Source organism: Anoplopoma fimbria, chromosome 5, assembly GCF_027596085.1.
Source record: "Anoplopoma fimbria isolate UVic2021 breed Golden Eagle Sablefish chromosome 5, Afim_UVic_2022, whole genome shotgun sequence".
Classification (NCBI taxonomy): domain Eukaryota; kingdom Metazoa; phylum Chordata; class Actinopteri; order Perciformes; family Anoplopomatidae; genus Anoplopoma; species Anoplopoma fimbria.
Genome location: NC_072453.1, coordinates 18,788,928 through 18,816,418, shown reverse-complemented (window position 1 = coordinate 18,816,418; position 27,491 = coordinate 18,788,928). Strand labels below are relative to the sequence as shown.

At 42.2% G+C, this 27,491-nt stretch overlaps 2 protein-coding genes across 5 annotated transcripts; one reads left to right on the top strand and one right to left on the bottom strand.

Moving 5' to 3' along the window:
* Nucleotides 1–7,874: 7,874 nt before the first annotated feature.
* Nucleotides 7,875–23,023, top strand: entpd1 (ectonucleoside triphosphate diphosphohydrolase 1). Of its 4 annotated transcripts, none has more exons than XM_054598681.1 (10): nt 7,875–8,092; nt 16,664–16,791; nt 17,187–17,304; nt 18,791–18,941; nt 19,320–19,479; nt 19,563–19,766; nt 19,957–20,214; nt 20,621–20,734; nt 20,862–20,999; nt 22,066–23,023. In XM_054598681.1, the coding sequence occupies exons 1-10, from the start codon at nt 8,077–8,079 to the stop codon at nt 22,270–22,272; spliced, it is 1,494 nt and encodes a 497-aa protein (XP_054454656.1). In that variant the 5' UTR covers nt 7,875–8,076; the 3' UTR covers nt 22,273–23,023. The 4 variants fall into 4 exon arrangements, with proteins under 4 accessions (XP_054454656.1, XP_054454658.1, XP_054454657.1 ...); XM_054598683.1 differs by lacking the exon at nt 7,875–8,092 and adding an exon at nt 8,150–8,258; XM_054598682.1 differs by lacking the exon at nt 7,875–8,092 and adding an exon at nt 11,391–11,700.
* A 905-nt stretch (nt 23,024–23,928) lies between these two features.
* LOC129091842 (potassium channel subfamily K member 1-like) lies at nt 23,929–26,972 on the bottom strand. The gene is made up of 3 exons (XM_054599538.1): nt 26,624–26,972; nt 25,003–25,407; nt 23,929–24,206 (listed from the first exon to the last, which is right to left on the bottom strand). Exons 1-3 carry the CDS (start codon nt 26,970–26,972, stop codon nt 23,929–23,931), a joined length of 1,032 nt encoding a protein of 343 aa, XP_054455513.1.
* Nucleotides 26,973–27,491: the final 519 nt, after the last annotated feature.

The following is a 27,491-nucleotide window of genomic DNA, read 5'->3' as shown; positions in this document are numbered from 1 at the left end:
TTCACAGAGAAACAGATTCACCTTATTTATCTCCTCATGTCTTCAGCGTGTGACATTCCAGGAATTAGTCATCATCATCGTGACTGAGCTCAGAGCGTTTTGAATTTTCATCCTCTTCGTTCCAAACGTTCACTGATGATGGTGATGCTGCGTCTGTATCCTCCTCCTCCTCCTCCTCCTCCTCCCGTGTTGGATTACTCATCCTCAGGCTCGTGAAGGACAGAGGGGGGGAGGAGGGGGTGGGGGGATTTGATGTTGGCTCTCCATCCCCCTCTCTCCCATCTGAAGGAAGGGAGAGAGAGAGAGGGAGAGAGAGGGAGAGGCGTATGGGAAACATGAGGACATCTCTCTCTTCCTCATCGTGATGTTTTTCCTGCATCAGTGGGGGAGGGGCTTGTTGCTGACATCACTATGTGTGTGTCTCATTCATAAAAAAGGAGGAGGAGGAGACTGTTAACGCCTAAACCACCAGTGTGTGTGTGTGTGTGTGTGTGTGTGTGTGTGTGTGTGTGTGTGTGTGTGTGTGTGTGTGTGTGTGTGTGTGTGTGTGTGTGCGAGCAGGAACCGTCTGAAGCTCAGGATTTGATCAATCAGGGCTCAAACGATAATGAAATCTTCATCATCAAACCGTCTGCATGAACAAACAGCCAGCGTGCTACATCACGGCTCAACAGCCAATCAGATCCCGTTATGACGGAGCGTCTTCTTTTAAAAAGTAGGAACCACGTGGTCAGTCATGACCACAGAGGACGTGGAAGCAGTCACCGTGACGTCACCGTGACGGAGTTGTTCTCATACTTGTACACAGACCAGACCAAACTATGTGTGTAAATACACAATTGTACTTCTTACTGCACTACATTCGTCAATATAAAGTCATTAAAATGAGCTCCACCTTTAAATAATGATCACATTAATGAATCAATAATTAAGAATCTTATGGGTATCGTTCTGGGTAATGAGCACTTTTGGTACTTATTTTAATGCAGGAATGACTTGTAGTACTTGATGTACTTCTACACTGCTTTCTTTTAACAGTATTGAGTTGAGGCGGCCATGTTTGGATGAGATTCACCGACATGTCCTTCTGTATGTGGATCTGTTTGTGTCATTTTAATCAAAAAGTCATAGTACAGTATGTCAAAAAAAGTCATAGAATAGTATATGAAAAAACATCACCCTATATTTCATGGGAAAACAGTCATAGTATGTTGAAAAAGTTGTAAAAGAAAACACGAAATATAATATAAACCAGAAAAGTCTTAAAAAAGTCATAATGCAGGATGGAAAAAAGTCATACAATGGTATTGTATAGTATGAAGACAAAGCAAAGAAAAAGACATTGTATAGTATGTAAGAAAAGTCACTGTATAGACGAAAACAATACATAGAACAGTACAACCAGAAATTCACAATAAAGCCATAGTATAGTATGTTGAAAAACTTTCAAAAATTCATATTTTAGGTTGTCGAAAACAACTTATACTATTGTATGTTGGAAAAGTTATAAAAAAAAAGCCAAAGTACAGTATGTCAGAAAAGCCATAAAAAGGTAATTTTATGCCAAAGAAAATTGGACTATAGTATAACAAAAAATTCATAATGAAGCCATAGTATAGTACGTAGGAAAAGTACTTAAAAAGTCATAGTATAGGATGCTGGAAAAGTCATACAAAAGTTACAGTATATTATGTCCAAAAATACATTTAAAAAAACATGTTATAGTATGTTGAAAAGTAAAAAATAACATGTTATAGAATGTTGAAAAAGTCATAAAAAATAAATAGTAAAAAAAATAAAAATTCATTATATAGTTTGATCAAAAATGTATAAAAAAGTCATATTAAAGTTTGTTTGAGAAATGTCTTTAAAACGTCAAAGTATAGGACGTTAAAAACGTTTTAAAAGTGAAAGTTGAAAAAAGGTAATAAAAAAGTCAGTATATCATCTCAAAAAAAGAAGTCATTGTATTGCATGTCGAAAAAGTCATAAAAATGTCATAGTATAGTATGTAAAAAAAGTATATTTTCTGTTCAGTATGCAATTATTATTATTATTATTTTAATCTTTCTTGGCATGTGAATGCATCAATGCTGGAGATAGCCATAGTGAGTAAGCACCCCACAGAGGAACACCAAGCAAGTATGGAAATATACAAAAAAATGTATAAAAACATACATAAAAAGATGCACTGTAACAAAGGGGTTCAGTGTTTCCTGTCTTCATCACTCCTGTTTGAACCTTTCTATTCAGTTCAATGAGAAGTCACCATTTGAGATACTTTACATATCATCTTAGGCCAACAGGGGGCAATGTACCTCAATATATGTGTAGATGAAAGTTCTATTAATCAAAGGGAAAATTCAACTACTGATGCAATGTACATTCTTGTAAAAACATATCACTCAGTCATAAGTCATTTCAGTCTATCATCATCAAAAGAGCGAGACCAACCTGTTGATGTTATAAAGAAAACTGTTGAGGCTGCTACATGACACTACGTGACACTGTATGACATTACATGACACTACGTGACACTGTATGACATTACATGACATTACATGACACTACATGACACTGTATGACACTACATGACCATAGATATTGAACCATAGGTGTAATAAAATGTGGAATGCTTGAAAAAAGATTCTCAGAACACACGATCACACACGACCTCACTAGATCTCCTCTCTGTAATCTAAAACGTCACACCCACGTAAATCCACATACTCCTTTCTGTACGAGATCTGAAGACGTTTCTACAGAAACCGCTCAACGCAGAACCTTCATTACAAGACAAGGCAAGAAAGTTCCTCTTTCAGAGTTTCACATGATACATGAACAAAACAACGAAAAATTGATTTATCCTACTTCCAAATATAAATCTGTGCTTCCATACAGCTTTTATCCATATGAAGTCAATAACAGGGAGGAGTACGTTGGAGCTATTTCTGGCAAACAATCATGTTTCTCATCTTGCACAAAAACTCAAGTGACAAAAAGCTTCTTTGTTGACAATTTCCATTTCCTCTGGGACCCGGCGCCATGGTAACACTCCTCAGCGGGATGGGCTATAACCCAAAAAAGGTCAGCACGAGTGAAGAGGTCATATGAATTATGTATTAACCCTAACTGACTTTCTTATTTTGATTGACCTCCAACTAATTATATTTTGTCATTCACAAGGCTTTCCATTTTCTTTTTACTATAATATGGAACATGAGCCATTTGTTGGCAGGCCGCCCTGCGCTGTGACCCCTCGGCTAAAAGGCTTTCATGTGTGGCTTTGGAAACTCATTTCTTATTAGACTATGGGTATGTGGATTTCAAGCAGTTCTGTCAGTTTTTCCCAAACTTTCTCACATTCCTTTCACCATCTCTTGAATACAATAAAGAGTGAAAACCACAGGAAGTTAAGAAAAAAGAAGATACAAGTATCCACATTTTTTAAATATTGTATGCTCCAAAAGCCTGACCATGTTAGCACAGTGTGGTTGAGGCTGATGAAAAGAGACAGGCACAGGGTAGAACTGAACCGTTAATATCCTGTCTGTCTGTTGGACACCTCACATTTCTGAGGCCCTGGCTTCATAATGACTTGTTGTTACATTTATTTTCACTCTATCATCGCTCTCTCTTCCTCTCCCTGTCTCCTTTTCACAGCTCAGCGTCTTCCTGCGCTTAAACATTCTCAACAGACGCTTCGAGTCTTTCCATAATTCAATCAGGCAGCTCTTACTGGGATGTAATGTGACACAATGCCCCCAAACAGCATTACAAGTTTTATCCTCCTCTTTCGTTCTGTCAGGCTAATATGCTTTTCAAGCTTCTTTTTTCAGTTCTGATGAACCATTTGCCTGGTTTGGAACCAAAATAATAACACATAAAGTCAATATGTCTTTTTTGTAATATGTTGTGAGGCTGATTTGCAGCATAAAATACATATACATATGTATAAAAATACATTACATACATTAATCCATCTGTTAATGGATAAACTTCAATGTTCCTATTCTCTAGGGATCTATAAGTAGCGTCAGAAATATTCAAAGTTTTAATAGTGTAATTAACAGAAATTGCGGCCGTGCTGTTTGGTGGCAAAGTCATAAATTACATTTAAAACTGTTGACCACCTTCTTGATAGCTAAGATTTCTGTACTCTTTAGAGCTAAAGGAAGTAAACAAGGTAAATTGTGGAGGGCACAAAACCTGACCCCTGTGGGACACCACATTTTAATGATTTCAAGTTACTTAAGTTGACCACAGTTTAAATACCATCAACTGTGTCGATAAGTGAAACAACACATAAACCATACAAGCATCGTTGGTGATTCTTTGGTCTTTATGTCAAGCTGACTGTACCGTAAACATCCAAGAATGATCGCTAGAGGACAGAACAGTGACGTTGGTTATAAACCCATAATTAGTGATTACAGAGTTAACTACTCAATACTTAACTGTCAACATTGTTGATAAGAAACGGCTTTAATGAAGCCTAGTAAAAACAAACAATAAGACATATGGACGGAATAATCAGAACTGAGAAGACAAAACAAACATACCAAGTCATTACCAATACTCCAAACCATATTTCATATCGTTTCTCCCATGAGAGACACAGCACCATTAAAACATGCATAGAGATGCTTACAATAGTCTGGTTTGAATCTCTTTAAATGTTAAAGTATAATTTCGGTAGTTTTCAACCTGGACCTTATTTCTTTGTGTATTTGTGTCTCTCAATAATCTCCACTTTTTCAATTGTCAGAATGACTGAAAGGAGAAATAAAACGTTTCTCTTTGCATTTTGCATGATCTGGTCTGTTTGTTATTGTGTCCAAGTTCTGCTCAAGGAAAAGTCTTATTGTGAAATGTTAATATCGGGCAGCAGCAGGTCCCTCTCTCTGCCAACACGTCCCCTTGAGATGTTTAAGAACGAGAAATGATAATGCAATACCATTCTTTAGGTTGTTGACATTTGTTGTTATCATAATCACATGAATCCTTAGATTCTGCCATGTCATGTTATACTTGCTGTGATATATCGAGGATCACAACAATCCCAAACTTCATTGTCCCATTTTTGGGCAACAATGAGACGTAAATCTAACTTTTACTGTCAGAAACACTCAGTACAGGAGTGAATCCGCCCACACAGCTCCCTGCATTGGTAATTCATGATGAGTGTTGACTGGCAGTCCTAGAGAGAGCCTTGTCCATCTGGGCTCAGCAGCCGAATGTCATCATCAGACTGCGAAGTGGAGGTCGGACACCACGGACTCGGAGAGCTTTGGCCAGAAGGAGGAAGAAAAAAATGTCAAGTCAGTGCGTGTTTTTGATGCATGTAAGATAAGATAAGATAATCCTTTATTAGTCATAAAGAGAGGAAACAAACGCTCCGTCATGGCCAAGATGCTCTATGAACAACCCTGAATCTGTCCAGCTGTTACGATGACATTTGTCATTCCTGACTGGCTTGAGTAGCGGCATGTCGGGTCAAAGTGAAACCACATTGAACCTCTTAAACAACAACAGAAAATGACCTCTGATGTGCCTTTAAAAAAAATGTGCTCAAGTTTTCCTCCCATTTGTTAGTAGGAGACATGGTGGGGCCAAGAAAGCTCTTCTCTAACTGCTCTCTTATAAACAGTGGGGATCAATCACCTTACAGTTTATGAAAATCTACCACATGTTTTTATTCATGAAATACAAACTGTTTGATGTGAAGTATTTGACCAAAACCACGAAAGTTGACTGATAACATTTGTGTTCTTGCTTTCTAATACAGTAAAGGCCGTTTATTCACCAACAAAACATCAGTAAATGAAATGATACAGGAAACAGAGCATTCCCTGATTATGCAGCTTGTTGACATGTTATTAGAGTGACAACATACAAAACTGAATGATGTACAGGGATCATTTTCAAAAGGTCAGAGGAGACGAACAAAAGACATTAAACATTAAATATTGTTGAAATGGTTGCATTTCATAAAAAAACCTGCTCCCCAGTAAAAGCCCTCTGGGCGCCACTCAAGGAGAGAGGCCATAGAATCAAAACTTAGATTTATTGATTGTCATGTTCCAGTACGTTACCATTAAACGTCATGACCCCTTCATGGAAACCCTCTCAGTTCCCACAACTGTCAGGCATTTCCCATTTTATCCGTGAGGAACCGTGAGTTGTTGCATCAGTAAGTCGTTTATAAAATGAGGAAACGATAAGTTGTGAAAGGCCTCAAAGAAACAAGTACGCTCCCTACACATTGTGCTTCAACACACACTCTTACTCTTTCTGTTCTCTTACTTTCCGTGGTGCTGCTGTGTCATTAGCATTCAGGCGTATCACATGATGTCTCCTGAATTTGTCAAAAATACATTAGATGTTGCTATAACTACTGGAAACATCTGTTAAGTGCACAGTACATCTCTGGTATTTGCCTTTGAAGAAGAAGAAGAGTGACCCAGGAATGTCTCAGAAAACACCAGATGTTTCATTCAGCAGCAACGTTCTGAGTCAAAGTCCACAAGGACTCTATATGCAGATGAGAGTGAGCAGTTAAAAGATGCCTGTTGTACTGTTTACCTTTGATATGCCTTGAACTAGTGAGGTCACTCTACTGCGTCCTTGACCTTCTCTTGGCCGACAGTTAACTATGTGTCACTCTCTGTTTCCACCTGTTTAGCACCCTGTTTTCTCTTTTCTGCTTCAGTAGAGAGATAATCTGAGGAAGAATGGTCATAATGTTTGAACTTCATTTTTATGTCATGTTATAAAATATATAGACAGAGGGGCATTCGGCCAAAACCAGATCAGAACTTGGACCAACTAGACGGGTACGTGGGGGCATTAAGACTCACTCAGAGAGGCAGTAACCCCCCCCGCCCTCTCACTGTGCTCACCACTGGATAAATGCATATTTACCATCTCTAATGATGATATTCACATTTAGTGACAGGCTGATGGAGCGTTTACAGAACAATAGCACACTTTTTGCCATCTTGAAGGAAATAGCCGGCATGTCATTTAGAAAATCATTAAGTGAGGATTACTGTTGACTACACAATGTGTGTTTGTCTTACAAGCAAAACAATTCAAACAAAGCATTCCCAAAATATACTTATTGTACTGCTTTCTCTACACATCAGAATGCATTCTGACCACACCGTGTATTAACCGTTTCTGCTGATGGTGGCAGATTCTTTTCTCGTGTAAGTATCAGGGTTGGTTTAATGTTCAGCCTGGTGTCGACCGTGACCATGGCTCAAAAACAGATGCAGCTTTGTTTTTCAGCCTTGGTAAAAGTGTGACAAGTAGACAGACAACAGGTAGCAGGGTCAGTGCCATGGCCTTTACTCAAGGTTTCTCTGTCATCCTGAACTGAAAGGATTCTTTCTTAATGCCTCTCAGAGTGAACTTTAACTTTAACTTTAACTTTCTGTATTTGAGGTGAAAGACTTCAGTAGAGTCATTAAGAGACCAATTTATTAAATCATCATCGATAAAAAAGAGGGTGGCGGCTATCAAGGATTTAAGCAGGATTCACCCGCTGCCTTTTCTCCAAGTTCTCTCCAGCTCCCATCCGGATCTAACACTGCTTTCATGTTTGACCCACTTTCACAAGACAGAGGCAACGACAAAGAGAAAGAGGGGCATAAGTGAAAAATCTGAAAAAGACACCAGTGGGAGAGAGAAGGGGTGTTAAGGCAGTGAGACAGATTAGGAGGGAGATGCAGAAAGTGGGGAAAGCAGCAAAGGCAGGAGCTGTGAGTGGAAGAGTGACAGCGGCAAAGAGAATGACAAAGGTGTAGAGAGAGAGAGGAAGAGAGAGGAAGAGAGAGGGGAAAACATAAGGCGCCTGGGAAGGAGGGGATTGGGCTGAGCAGGAGGGAGGAGGGAAGCTCTGCTGCTCCTCATAAAGAGAGTGTATGTGAAAGGAGGTGCTGAAAAGGGTTAGACTGAGCAGAGAGCTGTTACCAGAGAGAGAGAGAAAGGAAGAGAGAGGGTGAGAGACAGAGAGACAGAGAGGGGGGCAAAGAATAGAAAGAGCATTGTGTTGCTGCTGAGAAAGAACCCATGTCTGCACAAAGAGGTAGGTGTACTGCTATGACTGGCACACACACACACACACACACACACACACACACACACACACACACACACACACACACACACACACACACACACAGAAGAGCATCACACAGCGTATCCAGCAGCAGGATGTAGCAGAAGTCGGTACAGACATTGTTAAGTATCAGGTGAGTGTGTGTTCTCTTCCCACTGTGTGACTTCTCTGATTGCATGTAGCAGTGTGAGCATGTGTGTGTGTGTGTGTGTGTGTGTGTGTGAGGCAGGTGTGTGACTTTTCCATAGCATGTGTGTGTGTGTGTCTGTGTGTGTGTGTGTGTGTGTGTGTGTGTGTGTGTGTGTGTGTGTGTGTCTGTGTGTGTGTGTGTGTGTGTGTGTGTGTCTGTGTGTGTGTGTGTGTGTGTGTGTGTGTGTGTGTGTGTGTGTGTGTGTGTGTGTGTGTGTGTGTGTGTGTGTGTGTGTGTGTGTGTGTGTGTGTGTGTGCGTGTCTGTGTGTGTGTGTGTGTGTGTGTGTGTGTGTGTGTGTGCGTGTGTGTGTGTGTGTGTGTGTGTGTGTGTGTGTGTGTGTGTGTGTGTGTGTGTGTGTGTGTGTGTGTGTGTGTGTGTGTGTGTGTGTGTGTGTGTGTGTGTGTGTGTGTGTGTGTGTGTGTGTGTGTGTGTGTGTGTGTCTGTGTGTGTGTGTGTGTGTGTGTGTGTGTGTGTGTGTGTGTGTGTGTGTGTGTGTGTGTGTGTGTGTGTGTGTGTGTGTGTGTGTGTGTGTGTGTGTGTGTGTGTGTGTGTGTGTGTGTCTGTGTGTGTGTGTGTGTGTGTGTGTGTGTGTGTGTGTGTGTGTGTGTGTGTGTGTGTGTGTGTGTGTGCGTGTGTGTGTGTGTGTGTGTGTGTGTGTGTGTGTGTGTGTGTGTGTGTGTGTGTGTGTGTGTGTGTGTGTGTGTGTGTGCGTGTGTGTGTGTGTGTGTGTGTGTCTGTGTGTGTGTGTGTGTGTGTGTGTGTGTGTGTGTGTGTGTGTGTGTGTGTGTGTGTGTGTGTGTGTGTGTGTGTGTGTGTGTGTGTGTGTGTGTGTGTGTGTGTGTGTGTGTGTGTGTGTGTGTGTGTGTGTGTGTGTGTGTGTGTGTGTGTGTGTGTTGGTTTCAGCAGGAGGTTTCGTGATGGTGAGCATAAACAGCGGCACACTTACAGAGGCAGTCTGAGGATCATGTGAGGTTTATGGAGGTTTATGGAGGTTTATGAGGCAGAGTGCATGTGACTGAGGGTTATGGTTCAACCTCGTCTGATTAATTGAATTGCGGTCGGTTAAAGTTTGCTAATAAATACGTTTGACGTATGGTCAGATAATGTTTTGTTGACAGGTCCAATGTGGTCCATAAGAGCAGAGTTTTGTGAGCTATATCAAATATGAATTGCACCTATATGTTTTGTTTTAGACTTCCTAGGTATCAGTGAATTTAAGGATCTTTGGACAATCTCAAAATTTAATAGAAAAGTCACATTTCTATAGTTTAGGTTTCACAATAAGACACCTGTCTCCTCATTTAGATTAAAGGGTTAATTCAACCTAATTAAGATAAAAAAAACAGTATGCCATGCAGATCATTTGGGTTTCATGTGCTGCTGTATTTGTCTCTTACACCTCATTATAATGCAGGGAGATGGAATTCAAACTTGTTTGGTACTTGCCTTGAACTATTGATCCATTGATAAGAAATCTCAGATTTAAAACCAAACTGTTTGTTCGTAACTTGGGTGTGTTGTTCCCTTTAATATAAACTAAGCTGAATATCCTTTACACCCTCAAAGTTAGTTTTATGTTATTCAGGGATGTTTGGGAAATAGATAAGTCACATTTGATAATGTTAAGTGGCTCAAATCTCATCTAAAGGGTCACGATGAGGCACGTGGCTCGTGGTAGATTAGAAAGGTCATTATAAAATAACGATGTGTCATGTTGGTTTTAAATGCTGACATTTTAAGATACGTCACATGGAGAACACGTGGTTCTCGCTTTAAACTACGTTAAAAACAATGCGTCTTTCCAGAAGCACCGTCTGGATAATGTGATATACCTTTTAATATGGATATATTAAAGTTATATATGTGAGCACCACAAATCAAATCACATTCCCCCCCACTAATTGGCGAGGAAGCAAGCAGAGTTTTTTTGTGTTTTATTTTATTTTTTTTGTGTTTAGGTATCCTTTAATACAAGAATGTTTGTACAATCTCAAAAATGTACACAAAGCTCATATTTGGTGAGTGATTCCTTATCTCTCGTCTCAAAATAACACACCTGCCTCTCCGTGATTAGAGGGGCAGTTGAGCCAAATTACAAAAGGAATTGTTGGCTATGCCAAATAGGTATTTCATATATTTATGTGCTGAGATTAATCTGGAGTTCAGAAGGCAGAGATATCCCCGAGCCTGGGCAGATTCCCAAAACTATCTGCATGGCCAAACACTTCTAGAGCAAGTATGAAAAGCTTTGTTTCCTTGTAATTTGGGTGACTCTCTCCTTAAATTTCACAATATCAGAAGGTCAGCTAACGTTCAATGTCTTCTCTACAGCGTCTCCATGAAGATGAAAGAAAACTCCAAATTTATACTTGTGGCTAATATTTCACTCAACTAGGGATGTTCAGCAAGATCCTTTAGAATAAAAAAACTTGTTTTAGTCTGAGCTGAAGGTCAGGCTCGAGCAGACGGGCAGGGTGAGTGTTTCCTGTAGGCGAGGTCAGGCTGGACCCCAGAGAGGACAGACCACTTCCCTGTGGCGGGCAGAGAAGCTTCCTCTGGTGTCTGATCATATGACGCTGCCAGAGGTTCCCCTTTTACAGGAAGCAGCAGACGAAGCGCTTTCACAAGCCGGGACGGGGTATTTATAGAGCCGAGGGTTGGCGTCTCTTTCAACATTTGTCTGTTTAAGAAAGGAGATGCACTTATGACTTCTGGTGACTAGTAGTTCTCTTGAATACCTATGTTGAATACACTTCCTGTAAGTCGCTTTGGATAAAAGCGTCTGCTACATGACTGTAATGTAATGTAATGTAATGTAACATTTAGGACAAACACAGGTTTACATGATTAATTGAGAAAAACTTGAGGCAAGGATCTCAGTGACAACGGAAGGACACAGTGTTCAGAGGCGGGGGGGGTGTTCAGTCTTCAGGAGGATAGGCCCGTCACGGGTTCATGCGTGTTAAGTTTAGGGATGCACTGATAACCCTTTTTTCAAACCAAATACAAGTACTTACAAAAAGCTAAGCAAAACTCAGAGGAGCAGCTTGTCACATAAAAGAGAATAGCTGGTCCACCTTAAAGGTCAGTCCACCTTAAAGGTCAGTCCACCTTAAGTGCAGTTTTGGGGATAATTCCCTTCACTTCAATCATTAACTGGCTGACAAGCAGGACCCATGAACTCAGCGTGGGTCTGCCTGTATAATCAAGTACAAGACTTCAGTGTGTGATACAGTCTGCTCGTCCTATCCGGCATCGTGAAGTGCTTTTGAATCAGATCATTATTGGTTTCTTCCATTTATTGTAAAAAAAAAAAAAGAAAAGATTGTTCAGTGTTCAGTGGAGCATACCTGCAGGTTTGGGGATTGAAGCCGCTCATTTGAGGTACTGGTTCTTTACTAAAGAGACTTTTGTCAGTAAAGTTTTGCGTTTGTTCTCGTCAGTTATCTGGCGGCTGTAGTTTGTAATGGTTTGCACACTCAGGTGTTACCTTTCTCATAAAATAGGCGTATAATATTCACAGGAGAATATTTAACATTTTCTTATAGTTTATTTGTTGCTTAAAGCATGGAGATCCTGATCTGTAAAAAATGAGTATTTTGGCTACTTACCAAACAGTTTACAGCCAATACTTGTTTACTAAAAAATGTGTGCATGACTTTACCTTACTTTGCCAATTTCCCTTAATTAAAGGACTTAAATAACTGTTGTTAGGCAATAGTGGTGACTGCGCCTATGTAACACATGTTTTACCTCAATATTCATGTGCATGTGTCCACACACTTATGTTGGTTACAGCCTAACCATCAAAACAGCACAACACATTTAAGATCTGCCTCGGAGGGACGTTGTCTCGTCTTCCCGTCATCATGAAACCACAAAGTCGATCCTCGACCGTGTCGCCCTCTGACTCATCGCTGAGTGTAAAGTAACAACCCTCTCCATGTCTGCTGATTGAAAACAACCTCCTTCTACCTCTTCCTCTGTTGCCTTTGCATCTCTTCACCACAGGAGATTCATGAGCCTGGAGTCTCAGATCAACATGGGTGGAAACTCTTCTGTCACTGAGTATGACCTGACAGTTCCAACACAGTGCCAGTAGAAACTCCAGAGTTGCTTCTTTGTGTGAAGATGGTTCATTAGACAAACCTATAAACTGTCTGTCTTGGCCTTTATGTGTGTGTGTGTGTGTGTGTGTGTGTGTGTGTGTCGTGTGTGTGTGTGTGTGTGTGTGTGTGTGTGTGTGTGTGTGTGTGTGTGTGTGTGCGTGTGTGTGTGTGTGTGTGTGTGTGTGTGTGTGTGTGTGTGTGCGTGTGCGTGTGCCCTGTGTTTGTATAACTTTAACGTGCTGTACTGTTTAAACATACAGAAAACAGATTGAACTTTAGACTTCTTTTGGCAGAATGAATGCATGTGCTGTTTTTATCTCGTTAGGTATTCAATTAAAGTTCAAGAATATAGGAATGAATGTAGTCAACGGTTCTTTAGGTAAGAAGAATGTATGTTAGGCAGTAAAGATGGCTTCGTGCTGTGAATGGTGTTGTTTTTGTACAGCTGAATGATCTGAATGCAACACTCATTATTCTCCCTTGAACGTACTTTTGTTTAACCTCCTGCTTCCTGACAAGTACAAGTTATTATATATATATATATTATTTTTTACTTATCTTGTTAAAAATCTCTTCATTCCTTAAAGTGTTGCATTCATAGGACCCGTAGAGACAGAGTAGTGATGGCAGATGTTATGTCTCTCTTGTGTTCTCACAGTCTGAACCATGGCAGCCTCACCTTAACACTGCATATCCGCTTACTGAAGGGCTGGAGTGGAAAACTGTGGCATGTGCACAGGTTGTGTGTTCTTTGGAACGTGGGGACACTTTGGTTGGTCCAAGGTGTTGTGTGTTTCAGTAATACTTATATTACTTTTAGCAGTAATGAAACAATAAAACACATGGATTAGGTTTTCTTCTGAATGGGTCTACTCGCATTACTTTCAGTTTATCATATTGATTAGGCTAAACGTTATCGCCCACACCTGGATTAGTAATGAACTGCAATAAACCTGAGCTTCTGTGGTTTGATAAGCTGCTTTAACAACAACATTAACCTCTTCCACTTTATAATGCCTAGCCATACGTTTAGGTTGTTTTGGTTATAGTAGTGCAACATATTGTTATCAGTAAAGTCACATTAACAACCTGCCCATCCCTGGTCCTCACTGATCACATCAAGGTTAGCCCTGGTTGTATGTTGAGATTAGACGAGGTCTAGATAGTCCGAGGGTTGGGGTTAGGCATAGCTGTGGTAGTTAGGGAATGCGTTATGTCAATAAGAATCCTCACGAGTACAAACATACAAATCTGTGTTTTTGTGGCCTAACAGCCTGCGGTCCAGTCAGTGTAGATGTTCCTCTGTCATCTCATGCATTTCATTAGATTCTCAGTAAGCCTGTTCTCATGTGTGTGTGAGTGTGTGTGTGTGTGTGTCGAGCTGCCAACGCCGTCATTATCATCAGGAGGTGGTTACACATGAAACATCTATCTCTTATCTGGAAGATAATTAAGGAGGGAGTTTAACTGGAAACTAAATGTTGCATCTCCGTCTGAGCACCTCTCCACTGGGCTGTTACCACCTCCCTCTCAGAACCAGACAGGAGGATTCTTATTGGCAGCTGTCAGTGATGGAGTGTTTTTCTAGCAGCTGTAGTTTAATACAGTCTGCCTACAGTGAGCCTGCTTCTACCTTTTGGTGACGCAATTTCTGTAACATAGAGATAAATGGAAGATTTCAGCTGGGTGACAAAATGGTCATTTCCAGAACACGCCGTGAATATGATCTATAACTGGACGACTCCCAGACAGCCTCTGGATAAAGTTCTGAACAGAAGAATGACAGCTGTGAACTTTGGTTGTTTGCTCAGTGAAATGGTCAAACAATTACAGGATACTTTATGTTGGCATCATGCCTGTGTGTGTGTGTGTGTGTGTGTGTGTGTGTGTGTGTGTGTGTGTGTGTGTGTGTGTGTGTGTGTGTGTGTGTGTGTGTGTGTGTGTGTGTGTTGTGTGTGTGCGTTAGCTTCCTTCCTGTATGTGCAAGGCTTTCAAGGAGAGGAAAGGAATGATAAGAGGGATAAATAACAATGACAGGAATTCCCTTGTTTTATGAGTATGTGTGTGTCTGCATGTGTGCAGAAAGATAGGAAACAACAGAATGGATCAACTGATCTGTGAATGGATCAACTGATCTGCAGGCAAGTCATGTTTTGGGTCTGCACTCACAAGCCCACACACCAGCAACCCCTATTCTTTAACACACACACACACACACACACACACACACACACACACACACACACACACACACACACACACACACACAGAGCCTCAGAGAAAAGCAGGGGATTCCGATCCGTCACAGAGATGACATCACAGCCTGCCAGTAATAAAAGACAGCCAAACAAGGGAGTCCCCACATCCCCTCCCTCCTACACAGAATGAACAGAGGGAGAGAGAGTAGTGCCGGGGCGAGAGACTCTCATTAGTTCAGAGAGAGAGTGAGAGAGAGAGAGAGTGAGAGAGAGAGTGAGAGAGTGAGAGAGTCCTTTTAAGGGGTTCACATGCACACAAGAAAGCGTTGACACACGCACAAACACTTTAGCTGTGTCTCCATAGTGACCCGCTCTGCTGCCCCAGCTAGGGGAGGAAATGCCACACACACACACACACACACACACACACACACACACACACACACACACACACACACACACACACACACACACACACACACACACACACACACACACACACACACACACACACACACACACACACACACACAGCTCTCTTCTAATCCTCTGTCCGGCCATGACTGAAAAACCTCTCATCTTCATCTTATCACTCTGTACCTCTCTCTCTCTCTCTCTCTCTCTCTCTCTCTCTCTCTCTCTCTCTCTCTCTCTCTCTCTCTCTCTCTCTCTCTCTGTCTGTCTCTCTCTCTCTCTCTCTCTCTCTCTCTCTCTCTCTCTGCCTCCCTCACTTCCCTGTCAGTGGTAAGTTCATTGAAGTAGAGAACAGAGGTAAGTGCTCTCTCTCTCTTAATGTGCTTATAGTCTCTCTCTCTCTCTCTCTTAATGTGCTTATAGTCTCTCTCTCTCTCTCTCTCTCTGTGTTAATGTGCTTATAGTCTCTCTCTCTCTCTCTCTCTCTTAATGTGCTTATGTGCTTATAGTCTCTCTCTCTCTCTCTCTGTGTTAATGTGCTTATCTCTCTCTCTCTCTGTGTTAATGTGCTTAGTTAATGTGCTTATAGTCTCTCTCTCTCTCTCTCTCTCTCTCTGTGTTAATGTGCTTATAGTCTCTCTCTCTCTCTCTCTCTCTCTCTCTGAGTTCCAGTCTTTGTGTGTTTTCCCACAGTAGACGACGGTCATGTTTCTCATGTCTTCATGTCCTGTGTGTTTGTGGCTTTCTCTGTCCTGTAGCGTCGGTCACTGTCGACATGAGTGTACCCAGATAGTGTCTGCTAGTTTACTTACTGCTGATAATCACACAACCGTGTGTGCACAAGTGTGTGTACTTTACAGTTTCAGGCTGATCTCTTGTTCATCACTCTTTTCCATCACAATAGCCTTGAGAACACAGTCAGCCTGTTACACCCTTTTTTGGCCATTAATACAGTAAACTGGGAATATATAAGCGCATGTAATCTGCAAACCCATCTGTGTGTGTGTGTGTGTGTGTGTGTGTGTGTGTGTGTGTGTGTGTGTGTGTGTGTGTGTGTGTGTGTGTGTGTGTGTTTTAAATCCCATTAGAAGGACTGGGAACCAAACCGAGCAGTAGCAGAGACAGCGATCAAATATATTAAAATATTACCTACAACAGAATGTTGAAATCTTCCATTGTTGTTGGCTAACCGTGACTCATTGCTATATCGTTAATCATAACAGGTCATCATTTTGTGATTCTATGGCTTTGCTTTGTGTAAACATGTCAGCTATGTCCACCAGTTGTTTTCCTTTTGATCACGTTCCAACAGGAGGTCTTGTTGATCTTTGAAACAGTACCTCAGAACTTTGATGAATCAACAAACAGCTTAGCAGAAGTTCAGACAAACCCAACCAGTAAAATCCATCCGTATCCCTTGGTTACGAAACAACACCATTACCGAACCCTCTCCGACAGGCTCGCTCACACACACACACACACACACACATGCTGCGACATCACTCACATCTGGATGCAAGATTGGCTAACACTCCATTCCTCTTTCCAACGTATCCCCATCTCCCCTTCCACCCGGGAAACCCTCGCTCTCCTCCCGCCTGTGGCTCTCTCCGCCCCCGCTCTCAGAGATGAAAGAGAAGAACCCCTGGCACACGCCGGTGACCGTCATCGTCACTGTGATTGGTGTCATAGCGATCGTTGCCTTGGTGACGGTAGCAGTTTTGCAGAACAGGCCCCTCCCCCAAAAGTACAAGGTATGTTAGAGAGAAATGCTAAAGTATTGTAGCCTGTTCTCTGTGTGGGAGCTCACTGCATCACTGTGGGATCTCTGTCCAATGTCCACAAGCCAAATATGGCCTCCTGTCATTATGACCTCAACCTGTACCGGTTCTACAGATCCACTACCAAATAAGGCCAGTGGATGTTAACAAGAACATTAAATCACCACTTTCTGTTACTTAGCAATAACTGATTACAGTGTATACTGCGTTACTACACAGGTTCAGCACTGAACCAATAGTATTTTATTTGCACAGATAAGTGTAGTAGTTCCATAAAGTTTGTCTGGGGGCTAAACAGGATGGTAGTCGTCCAGAGTAAACCGTCACCGAGTACTGAACAGGAATGTCTTCTTCTGTCTCCACTGAAGTATGGCATCGTGCTGGACGCCGGCTCCTCCCACACTGCTCTGTATATCTACGAGTGGCCGGCTGAGAAGGATAACAACACTGGAAGAGTTGAACAGAAGCATTCCTGCAAAGTCAAAGGTATGAGCTGCACATCGACGTCACATATACACACTTCGTCCTCATGTTCAAGTATTCCCCACTAATGCGTGCTGATGCAAATGTTTAATCATGAACATCTTTACACAGTTCACTGTGAGCATTAAGTGTTGTTAAATATTCAAATGATGCATTACTGGAGCAATAAACCTTAGCTTTAACTTTGAAAATATATGAACGTCTTCATGTGTGAATTCTGATTTACTTGTTCATACCAGTTTAACTTAAAATACATATTTTTGAATGGCTTAATAATTTGGAAATAATGTAAAGTGTCGCCTCTAAACCACTTACATCCTGTAAAAGGCATCTGCAGCCAGAAACTATTCTTTTTAAACTCATTAACATTAACAACTGCACACTTGATGGATTATTGTATTGGGAGAGACATTTAGTAATAATTTACTTACATTTATGGCTGCAGATGTAAATGTTCTTATAACTCTTATATATTCAGGCTGAGGTAGACATGATGTTCAGTCTCTCATACGTCATCAAGCTCTAGTTGTAAATGTTCATTGGTTGTTTTGGTCAACGAGTCATTGGATGGTCCTTCGTGATCAATTGAAGCGCGTTATGTTGAGGATGATATGGCACGACAAAAGATTTCCTGAAAATGACGCTATAGAGCCAGCTAGTGATTAGCATATCGAGCTAGGCTATTTGGCAGTGACTAAAGAGTCATAACTACAGATATGAGAGTGGAGAAGCAAAAGAAGTATGAACGTCCCAAAATGCCTAACTATTCCCCGAACAAATGATTTATTCATCATTAATAAAGCCATTAGTTACAACATGACAAGTCACACAAAGAGGTAGTGACAGGGCCTGTGCTGTACGCATGTATACATGTAGAGCCTTAGCCTTCTTATGCAACCAAATGTCTCTAAATGATTAAAGCGTCTTTAAATACATAACATATAAGAGAGATTCCTGTCAAAGACTCTTCTCTGTGAAGTGTAAAGTGAGTGAGCCTCCCTCTTCCTGTCATTAACATCGGCTTTCAAAGCTTAAAGTGGAACGCTTTCATTGATTACATTACATTACAGTCATTGATACCAGACGATAGGATCCACACGCGTCTCTGAGAAAGTTTACAACTAAACACTGTCCACATGTTTAACTGATGAAACTGGATCTGTTTTAACAGTTTAAGTGGCTTGGCTGAGTACCACAGTCAGGGTAAGTGAAATAAGCTAAAGCATTGCTGGTTTTTCTTGGGATTTGTGAACTGTCAGACAAACACAGATAACACCAGCTGATCCTTTAACCCAGCTGCATCACCTGAGAGGTGAACACAAAGTAGGGAGGAGGTGAACATTCATGCTGGGTGTTTGATCAGGGACAGATGACCTTCGATTCCTAAGCCGGCTAGGATCTCTGAACTCACAACTCTTATTATTTTTTGATATAGTCGCTACATTAAAATAAAAGACTTCAACCTCTTGACATGCTGTCCACCTTGCAGGTCCAGGTATCTCCAGCTATGCGTCTGCTCCACTGAAGGCAGGGGAGTCTCTGAGAGCATGCATGCAGGAGGCCGAGGAGCGTGTGCCCGGAAAAAGACACCGCGAGACCCCTCTTTATCTGGGGGCTACTGCGGGAATGAGATTGCTCAAGTACGTTAAACGCACACACACACACACACACACACACACACACACACACACACACACACACACACACACACACACACACACACACACACACACACACACACACACGTCCCCGTAATGAAACATAAAGGACCACAGCATGCCCTCCTCCTGCTGACACACTGATGCATCCACGCTTCCCTCCAGACTGTTTGTGGTGGCAGTCAAAGCGCTGGAGCCGTTTTCACATGCCTGCTTTGTGATTTATCTCCACATGAACTTATAACTGAATGTGTTACCGTCCAATCCATTAAATACGACACAGTCTATTTATTATTTATGGCTGCTGTATTGATTTGAATTACGGAAGTGAACCAGTCCAATGATTTGTGTTGTGTGCAGCATGGAGAACAGCGCGGCGTCACACCAGGTCTTTCAGGCCGTGGAGGGAGCCCTGCAGAAGTCCCCCTTCTCCTATCAGGGAGCTAGAATACTCAGCGGCCAGGAGGAGGGCGCCTTTGGCTGGGTCACAGTCAACTACCTGGACGACCGCCTCAAACAGGTCTGCACACACGTCCACTTTTACATGTGCTCTCAGTCAGCGTGCTCCTGCTGCCCTCTGACCTTAATGCACTTCTGCTGCAGGGCCTGGAAACCACAGGCGCCCTGGACCTCGGCGGGGCCTCCACCCAGATTAGCTTTGTGTCCGATAATTATGACGGTTCAGAGTCGCCTAGCAACTCCGTCACCTTCCGACTCTACGGAAATGACTATGACCTGTACACCCACAGCTTCCTGTGTTATGGGAAAGACCAAGCACATCGAATGACGCTGGCACACCAGACTCAAGTAGAGTACAGGTTTCTTTCTCTGTTGACATTAACGATCTGCTCAAATCTCTTCTAATCTGTGATCATTTGAGATTCAATAATCTTTTAGAGTGATGTAAAATGCTGAAATGTGCAATAATTCTGACTTTAACTTCACTTAGTTTACCCTCTGTATTTATCACACCTCTCTATCCTGTTCTCTTTAATAGTCAGGTCCAATATCAGTAGCAGATCCTTGTTCCCATCCTGGATACACTGCAACAAAGAACTACTCTGTGCTCTATGACAGCCCCTGCATGTCAGACAGGAAACCCCTAGGAGCCCCTGAGACCTTCAATCACACCGGGACAGGAAACTTCCAACAATGCCAGGAAGTCGTCAAGAACGTCTTTAACTTTACTGACTGCAAATACAGCCAGTGCTCTTTCAACGGGGTCTTCCAGCCTCTTTTGCAGGGCCCATTTGGGGTAATGTAACACAGTAATCCAGTTTGAATTATCCTTACACACTAAATAGCCTTATGTCTAGTGGTATCTAGACACTATTTCTGGTTTCATTCCATCTGTGCAACGGTGAATGTTATTTTCTTCAGCTGAATAATCAAGACCTCACTGTATGGAAACTTTTCCTTGGGACTGTTTTCTCCTAAAGAAATATTGAGTGTAACAGACTTATCCAGAGTAACAGGTAAACTGTTCCTGGAAGGAGATGCTGCATATGTTCTATTCTCACAGCTATCCACAAACCAAAGACAAACCAAAGACAAACCGTCTGCACCAATGAGGCCAGAAACAAAACCTCATGAGAATAAAACATTTATAAAGGAAAAGATACATTTACGTTTGCCTCGTCTCTCGCTCCATCTCACTGCAGGCTTTCTCTGCTTACTACTTTGTGATGGACTTCCTCAATCTGACGGATACGTCCCTCGATCTGACAGCAGTGAAGGACAAGCTAACCCTCTACTGCTCCACCCCTTGGGAACAGGTCGGGTTTTACTCATCAGTTACAAACACAACACAAATGTCCAGCCACGCTGATCTGCTTTCCCGTCTCATGCAGAATGCCTTGACTGTACATTGATGATGTCACTGCATTTCAACGGCTTGAACAGGTAAAGAAGCAGCATCCAAAGGTCAAGCTGAAGTATCTGGCTGAGTACTGTTTCTCTGGCACGTACATCCTCACCCTGCTGACCGAAGGATACAACTTCTCCTCAGACAGCTACTCCGACATTAAGTTCATTGAAAAGGTCAGTAGGTCACGGTGCACTCCGAGCATTAACGCCCTATGAGTGTGTGGCCGTGTACTTCTACCTTTGTGAGGACATATTGGAGTTTTGGAAGTCTAAGATCCTCATCTTCAACATCACTCTTTGTCCTCCTCTCTCACTTCATATACTACCACTTTAAAAGATTGATTCTAAAGGCGTTACTCGGGCTAAAAAGATTAATAAGGATTGCTCAATTAAGAAGAATGAACTAGATTATCCATTATGGGTTGGCTCAGTCAAAAAAGGACCAACAGCAACCTTACCAGAAAACGTCCAACAATAACAAGACACCCGATACGCACTTCCTCCGCTCAGTCGGAGACACTTACGCGGAGGAATCGACCGTTATGGTGAATGGTTATACATATATATATATACATATATATATATCTGTATATATATATATATATATATATATATATATATATATATATATATATATCTGGCAGGAAAAGGTTCTGCAGTTAGAGGGAGCTCTTAAAGAACACAAACAGCAAACAGGAATCTGCTGAGGGAACGAAATAAATAAAGATTATACAAAGGAGTTTACAAAAACAACGTAAAACAATAAATACATCATTTAAAATGAATAAATCATAACCTAAAACCTAACCTACATAACCTATTTTTTTCTGGGGAGATATTGTGATTTAACCTTAGAGGGAAAAGCACAGCCAGCATGCCGATATATAAATAATATCAGGAACAGAACCTGAAGCTACAAAGTATTTTCTGTGTGTATTTGTATGATAAGGCTTAGGCTTAGGTTGAACGTTCAAGGGTTCTTTCTCCGTCTCCCCAAAGAGAAACTGTCTTGGATTAGAGGAACTCCTGCATGAAATAACGCAGAACGCCGTGTAGTGCTGGTTAAGATCAGTAGTAAGAGAATATATTGGAAAATAAAGAACATTCTCCATTTCAAATTCCACTGAAGCAAAAGTAACACTATTTATGTGGCCTTAACAGTACAGTGTACCTCCACGCTGTCCTGGAGGTACACATCAATAAAGCACTGACAGTTTCCTCTTCCTGTGTGTGTGTCCAGATAAAAGGCAGTGATGCCGGCTGGACGCTGGGCTACATGTTGAATCTGACCAATATGATTCCAGCTGAAGCTCCAGACTCTCCTCCTCTGCCCCATGCTGGATACGTCTCCATCGTCACCGTCATCGCAGTGCTGATCTTCATCCTCTTCCTCCTCAGCCTGCGTCCTCTCTGGCCCCGCTGCTCCAAACAGCAGCAGATTGTATGAAGCTCAGATGTTTGTTTGAGTGACGGCCGGTGAGGGATCAACCCCGACAGCCTGAGAGTGATCTGGTGTCTTCTACCAATTTGTGAATAAGATAGTCAACTTTACACTCTCCAGCTTTTGTGTGGGGGTGAAAGGTCAACGTCTGCTGCACATCAACATTCACGCAGCTCATGTGGATGCAAGGACATTCCAGAAGGACAAATGTGTTCCCTGCTGACGGCACTCTACAGAGGGAGTGTTGCCTCTCCGGTTGAAGGACAGTTTGTGTGTTTGTGTGTGAGTGTGTATGTTTGAATTTGAATGGGCGTGAATGAGTGTGTGCGTATATGTCAGTCTGCATGTATGTGTCTTGAATTATGATGTGAATATGATACTGTACTGTATAAATAAATAAGATAACCCATGTTTATATAAAAGGTTTGAATCGACGGTCATTTGTAAAAAATATAATCAATTATTAAATGTTTAATGTTGCATGATTTATATACATTTTATGCAGAAATCTATTTGGATTTTATAACAAAGTGTTGCTCTTGATGAAAAGCAGCAAATTGACAATGAAAACATGATGATCATGATCTTTGGAAGACAAATTATATCCTTTTTTCTTTTTTTAACCCATTTTTTAGACTGTTGATTAGCTTTTGAGTAAAATGAATCCTAAAAAACAACGAGCTCCTTCACCCTCAGTTGTAACAACGACACCTTTTTGCAACTTCATTATTAATACAGCTTTCCCCCGAGCAGCATGAAAGATTAAACCCCAGTAACAAAAAACTCCAGTAACTCTTTTGTGTCTGAGATGAAAGTGCTGCCCTCTAGTGGTGAAACGGCACACATTACAGTCTGAAATATAGTCAATGTCCAGTTTAGCTCAAACAAATACAGTCTAATACATCATACATCAGCGCTGCAATCAATCTTTCCTTCATGGAAATCATAATATTTTTATGTTTTGTTGTTGAAATAGTTTTAGAAAAACATTGATCCAACTTTATGATAGTTATGGAGGCTGCAGTTTGTGGTGCTGTTGAATTATATTGCGTTATACTGACAGGTTTCTATTATTTTGTCCACCCAATTAACATCAACAACCTCTTCTAGGAATCCTATCACATAATGTACAGCAGGCCAACTGATGGTCCACACGATTCCTCTAGTGCTGCTATACCACGTCCAACAAGAAGGCAAATGTCCTATGCAAATACCAGCGTAGAGCATATAAAGTGCTAAGAGCGCTCTGAAGTCCTCTGGAGAAAACTGTGCCGCTTTGAATTACAGCATCAAGACTTCTGCAGGAAGTGGAACGTTGTGGGGTTTCCCTCCACTTCAGGGGCCCGGCCCTTCCTCTGAGTCCCAGATAGAGAGCTCTTATCTGCAGGAGAACCAGAGAACAATGCCACCCTGATAATCTGTGGGTGTGTCCTGCTGCTACGCCACACAATGTCTGTTGGCGCTGGCAGCTTACACGTAGATGTACACAAGCGTGCTCAGGCTCCTTCTAAACCCACACATACACATTTACAGGTCAAAGACGGTGTGTCCTGAGCACTCAGGATTTTCATTGCAATTCCAACAAATGTTTTTCAGCAAAATCTGTCATCTCAGCTGATCATGATGCTGTGAGCAGCTGATCATGATGCTGTGAGCAGCTGATCATGATGCGGGGGTGTAAGGCGGTGGCTTGCTGTCCAGCCGTAGTGAAGCAGCCTGTTCTGACACTGAGGGGATGACGGGCAGGTGATCTGACACCTCATCCGAGGGGTCGCTCTGCTCCTCACTCAGGTGATCCCGGTCGATGATGTTGGTGGTCTCAGAGTCCAGCTCCCGGACTTTTTCTTTGTAGAACCTCTGTGCGATGCGTCTCATCTGGGGAAGCTCGTAACACGTCTCCAGCACCACCAGCACAAACACCAAACCCAGCAGCAGGTAGACTGGGAGAGCAAACACACACAGACACCATGAGGAAACAGAGAGAGGTGACTTATAAAACAAATCAAGGTTTGGTGATTGAATAAAGGGCGGAGCCGCTAGCAGTCACTGCTTTGTTTCAGCTGTCAATGAGAAAAGCTTCAGTGGTTCATGGTGGAAAACATGATGAACCTGTCTTCTCAGTTGATGACATTTCATCATCGGGGGAAAATCTCTTTAACAAATACTTTGGTTTATGAACAAATTCCTGTAAAACTAACGACGTTCTAAATAGTCTCATCTGTACTTTGTGTGAAGAGCTAATTAGCACATTTTAGAACGCTAACACGCTAAATTAAGATGGCATACAAACATGGAAAACAATATTTGATGATCATAAACGTGGAAGTCATTATGAGCATTTTACCACTTTAACAACAGACCTATTTTAATGTACTCTTATCAAATTATATTGTAGATTTTCATATCTTTATTTTTTAATTATGTTTTATACCGTTTCAATGGGTTTATTGTCATGCACCATTCACCAAGCCAAATTCCTTGTATGTGCAAACCTACTTGGCAATAAAGCGTTTCTGATATGCTGATATTCTGTTAGCATGCTGGTGTTAGCCTCTAGCTCAAAGCACCACGAGTACAGAAACCTCCAACTCTGGAAATACTGAAATCATTCAGTTAAAACATGACAAGAAAACATAAATGTGTCTTTGGTTGACGGGTAACAACTCATAGACTTATTCTGATTCAACAGGTCACCATCATAACCAGGATGAGAACATGTGATAACCCCCCCCTCACCTGTAATGGCCAGCCTGTAGAGCTGTGGGTGTGGGTTGTCCTCTTTACTCTGGGTCTCTCCGGGGACGTAATCCCCGAGGCCGATGGTCGTCAGAGAGATGAAACAGAAATACAGAGACTCCAGAAAATCCCACTCCTTCTCCAGGCTGACAAATATCCAGGCAGGGATGATGAGGAGCAGCAGGGCCATGATGATGGTGAGGCAGGTAGCGTGTATGACGGCTAGCTTGGGTTTGGACACGGCCCAGCGACGGTGGAAATAGGACAATGGACGTCGAGTCACCAGGACCATCACCCTCTGCACCACGACAGTGAGGAGGAAGAGGGTGACGGGGATGCCGAAGAGGGAGTAGAAGATGCAGAAGGCCTTCCCCTCATCGGAGAGAGGAACAGAGTGGCCATAACCTGAGAAAACACAAGCCAACATGCCTTCATTACAGGGGTGTAGCTGGGGTGGGGTTCTTCTCCAGGACAGCCTGTGAAGCTCTACACACAAAACAATCATTACATGGAAGGAAAGAAAGACAGAAAGACAGAAAGACAGAAAGACTGCAGCATGTCTAGACGTGAAGACACCACCACCTTTCATTTGCTCACTATAAACCAGGTGTGACGGAGCTTCAGTGGTCTGTTCTCACAATAGAACCTCTGAATGACAGAACATCAGCTAACTGTTAAATACGCCACACAACATATATAATGTACATTCTGTCCTTTACTTTTACATAACCTGTACCTTTGTGTGCTCTTGATGAAGGTGTACTGTGACAGAATAGTATTTCTGTATAAAAGGTTTCTAATAACTTTATTAATACGTAGTTTTTCTTACAGTCGGTAATAAGAACAACATTGATTACCAGAGATGAAAAAACTATTCTGACATCTTGTCTTTTTGTAATGCCCTTTATTAACAGTTTATTATCACGTATAACCCCAGACTGGGTGGTTCCCAGTATAGTGTGACACACTGGTATTTATTAATGGCTTACCAACATGTATAAGTGCAATGTTACTGTAACTGTGAAGTCTCTTCAAGAAGTACTACCCTGAGCCTTCCTCGTAGCACTTATTGATATTCGTATTAGTCTGTTGCAATTATTGTTTTCGTAGTAATCTGCCTCTGCACTATACTTTTGCTCTGGTTTATGCTTTAAGATGCTTGTTTAAGAAAGGAGATGCACTGATGACTTCTGGTGACTAGTAGTTCTCTTGAATACCTATGTTGAATACACTTCCTGTAAGTCGCTTTGGATAAAAGCGTCTGCTAAATGACTGTAATGTAATGTAATGTAATATAATGTAATGTAATATAATGTAATATAATGTAATGTAATGTAATATAATATAATATAATGTAATGTAATATAATAATATAATAATAATGTAATATAATGTAATGTAATGTAATATAATAATGTAATGTCTTCCTTCTTCCTGCAGAATGATGAGCAGAGTTTGTCTTCCTTCTTCCTGCAGAATGATGAGCAGAGTTTGGCTCTAGAGGTTTCACATACAGTCAGCAGGATTTGAAAGATTGACTTTAGAGAATGAAACAAATGAATGAATATAAAGTAAAGCTGACATGACACTTGTGCTCTGAACACCTGCTCCTCGGCCTCACCTGTGGTGGTCAGCACGGTGCTGGTGAAGAACAGGGACGACACGAAGTCCCAGTTCCTCTCGGTGCTGTTTCCCAGTACGGTCACTCCATAGCTACTGGCCTCCAGTGCGCGCGCCAGGAGCTCCTCCAGGTGTGCGTCGGACACGCAGGTGTGGTTGTTCAGGAAGTCCCGCCGGGCGGCCCGCAGATCCTCCCGCAGACGCTGCTCGTAGGGCCGCTCGATGGCGGAGAAGATCCCGGCACCGAGCAGCAGGTAGAGGACGTAACCCACGAGCAGCAGCGAGAAGCTCACAGCCGACCGGTGCTGCTCCACCAGCGGAGAGCACCGTCCCGAGGCACCGAGCACCATCCTCCACAGGAGAGCACCTGAGGACTCACCTGAGCACCTGAGGACTCACCTGAGGACCTGAGCACCTGAGCACCTGAGGACGACAGGTAGACTGGGAGACAGGTAGACTGGGAGACAGGTAGAGAGAGAGAGAGAGAGACAGGTAGAGAGAGAGGGAGACAGGGAGACAGCTAGAGACAGAGAGACAGAGAGACAGGTAGAGACAGGTAGAGAGAGACAGGTAGAGAGAGACAGGTAGAGACAGGTAGAGACAGGTAGAGAGAGAGAGAGAGAGAGAGAGCTGTGATGTCTCCTCTAACCGGAGGATGGACGTTCTTCCTCATTCTTCACCTGAAACGGGAGGTGACGTCGCACATTCACCTCTCCATGTGTGTGTGTGTGTGTGTGTGTGTGTGTGTGTGTGTGTGTGTGTGTGTGTGTGTGTGTGTGTGTGTGTGTGTGTGTGTGAGAGTGTGTGTGTGTGTGTGTGTGTGTGTGTGTGTGTGTGTGTGTGTGTGAGTGTGTGTGTGTGTGTGTGTG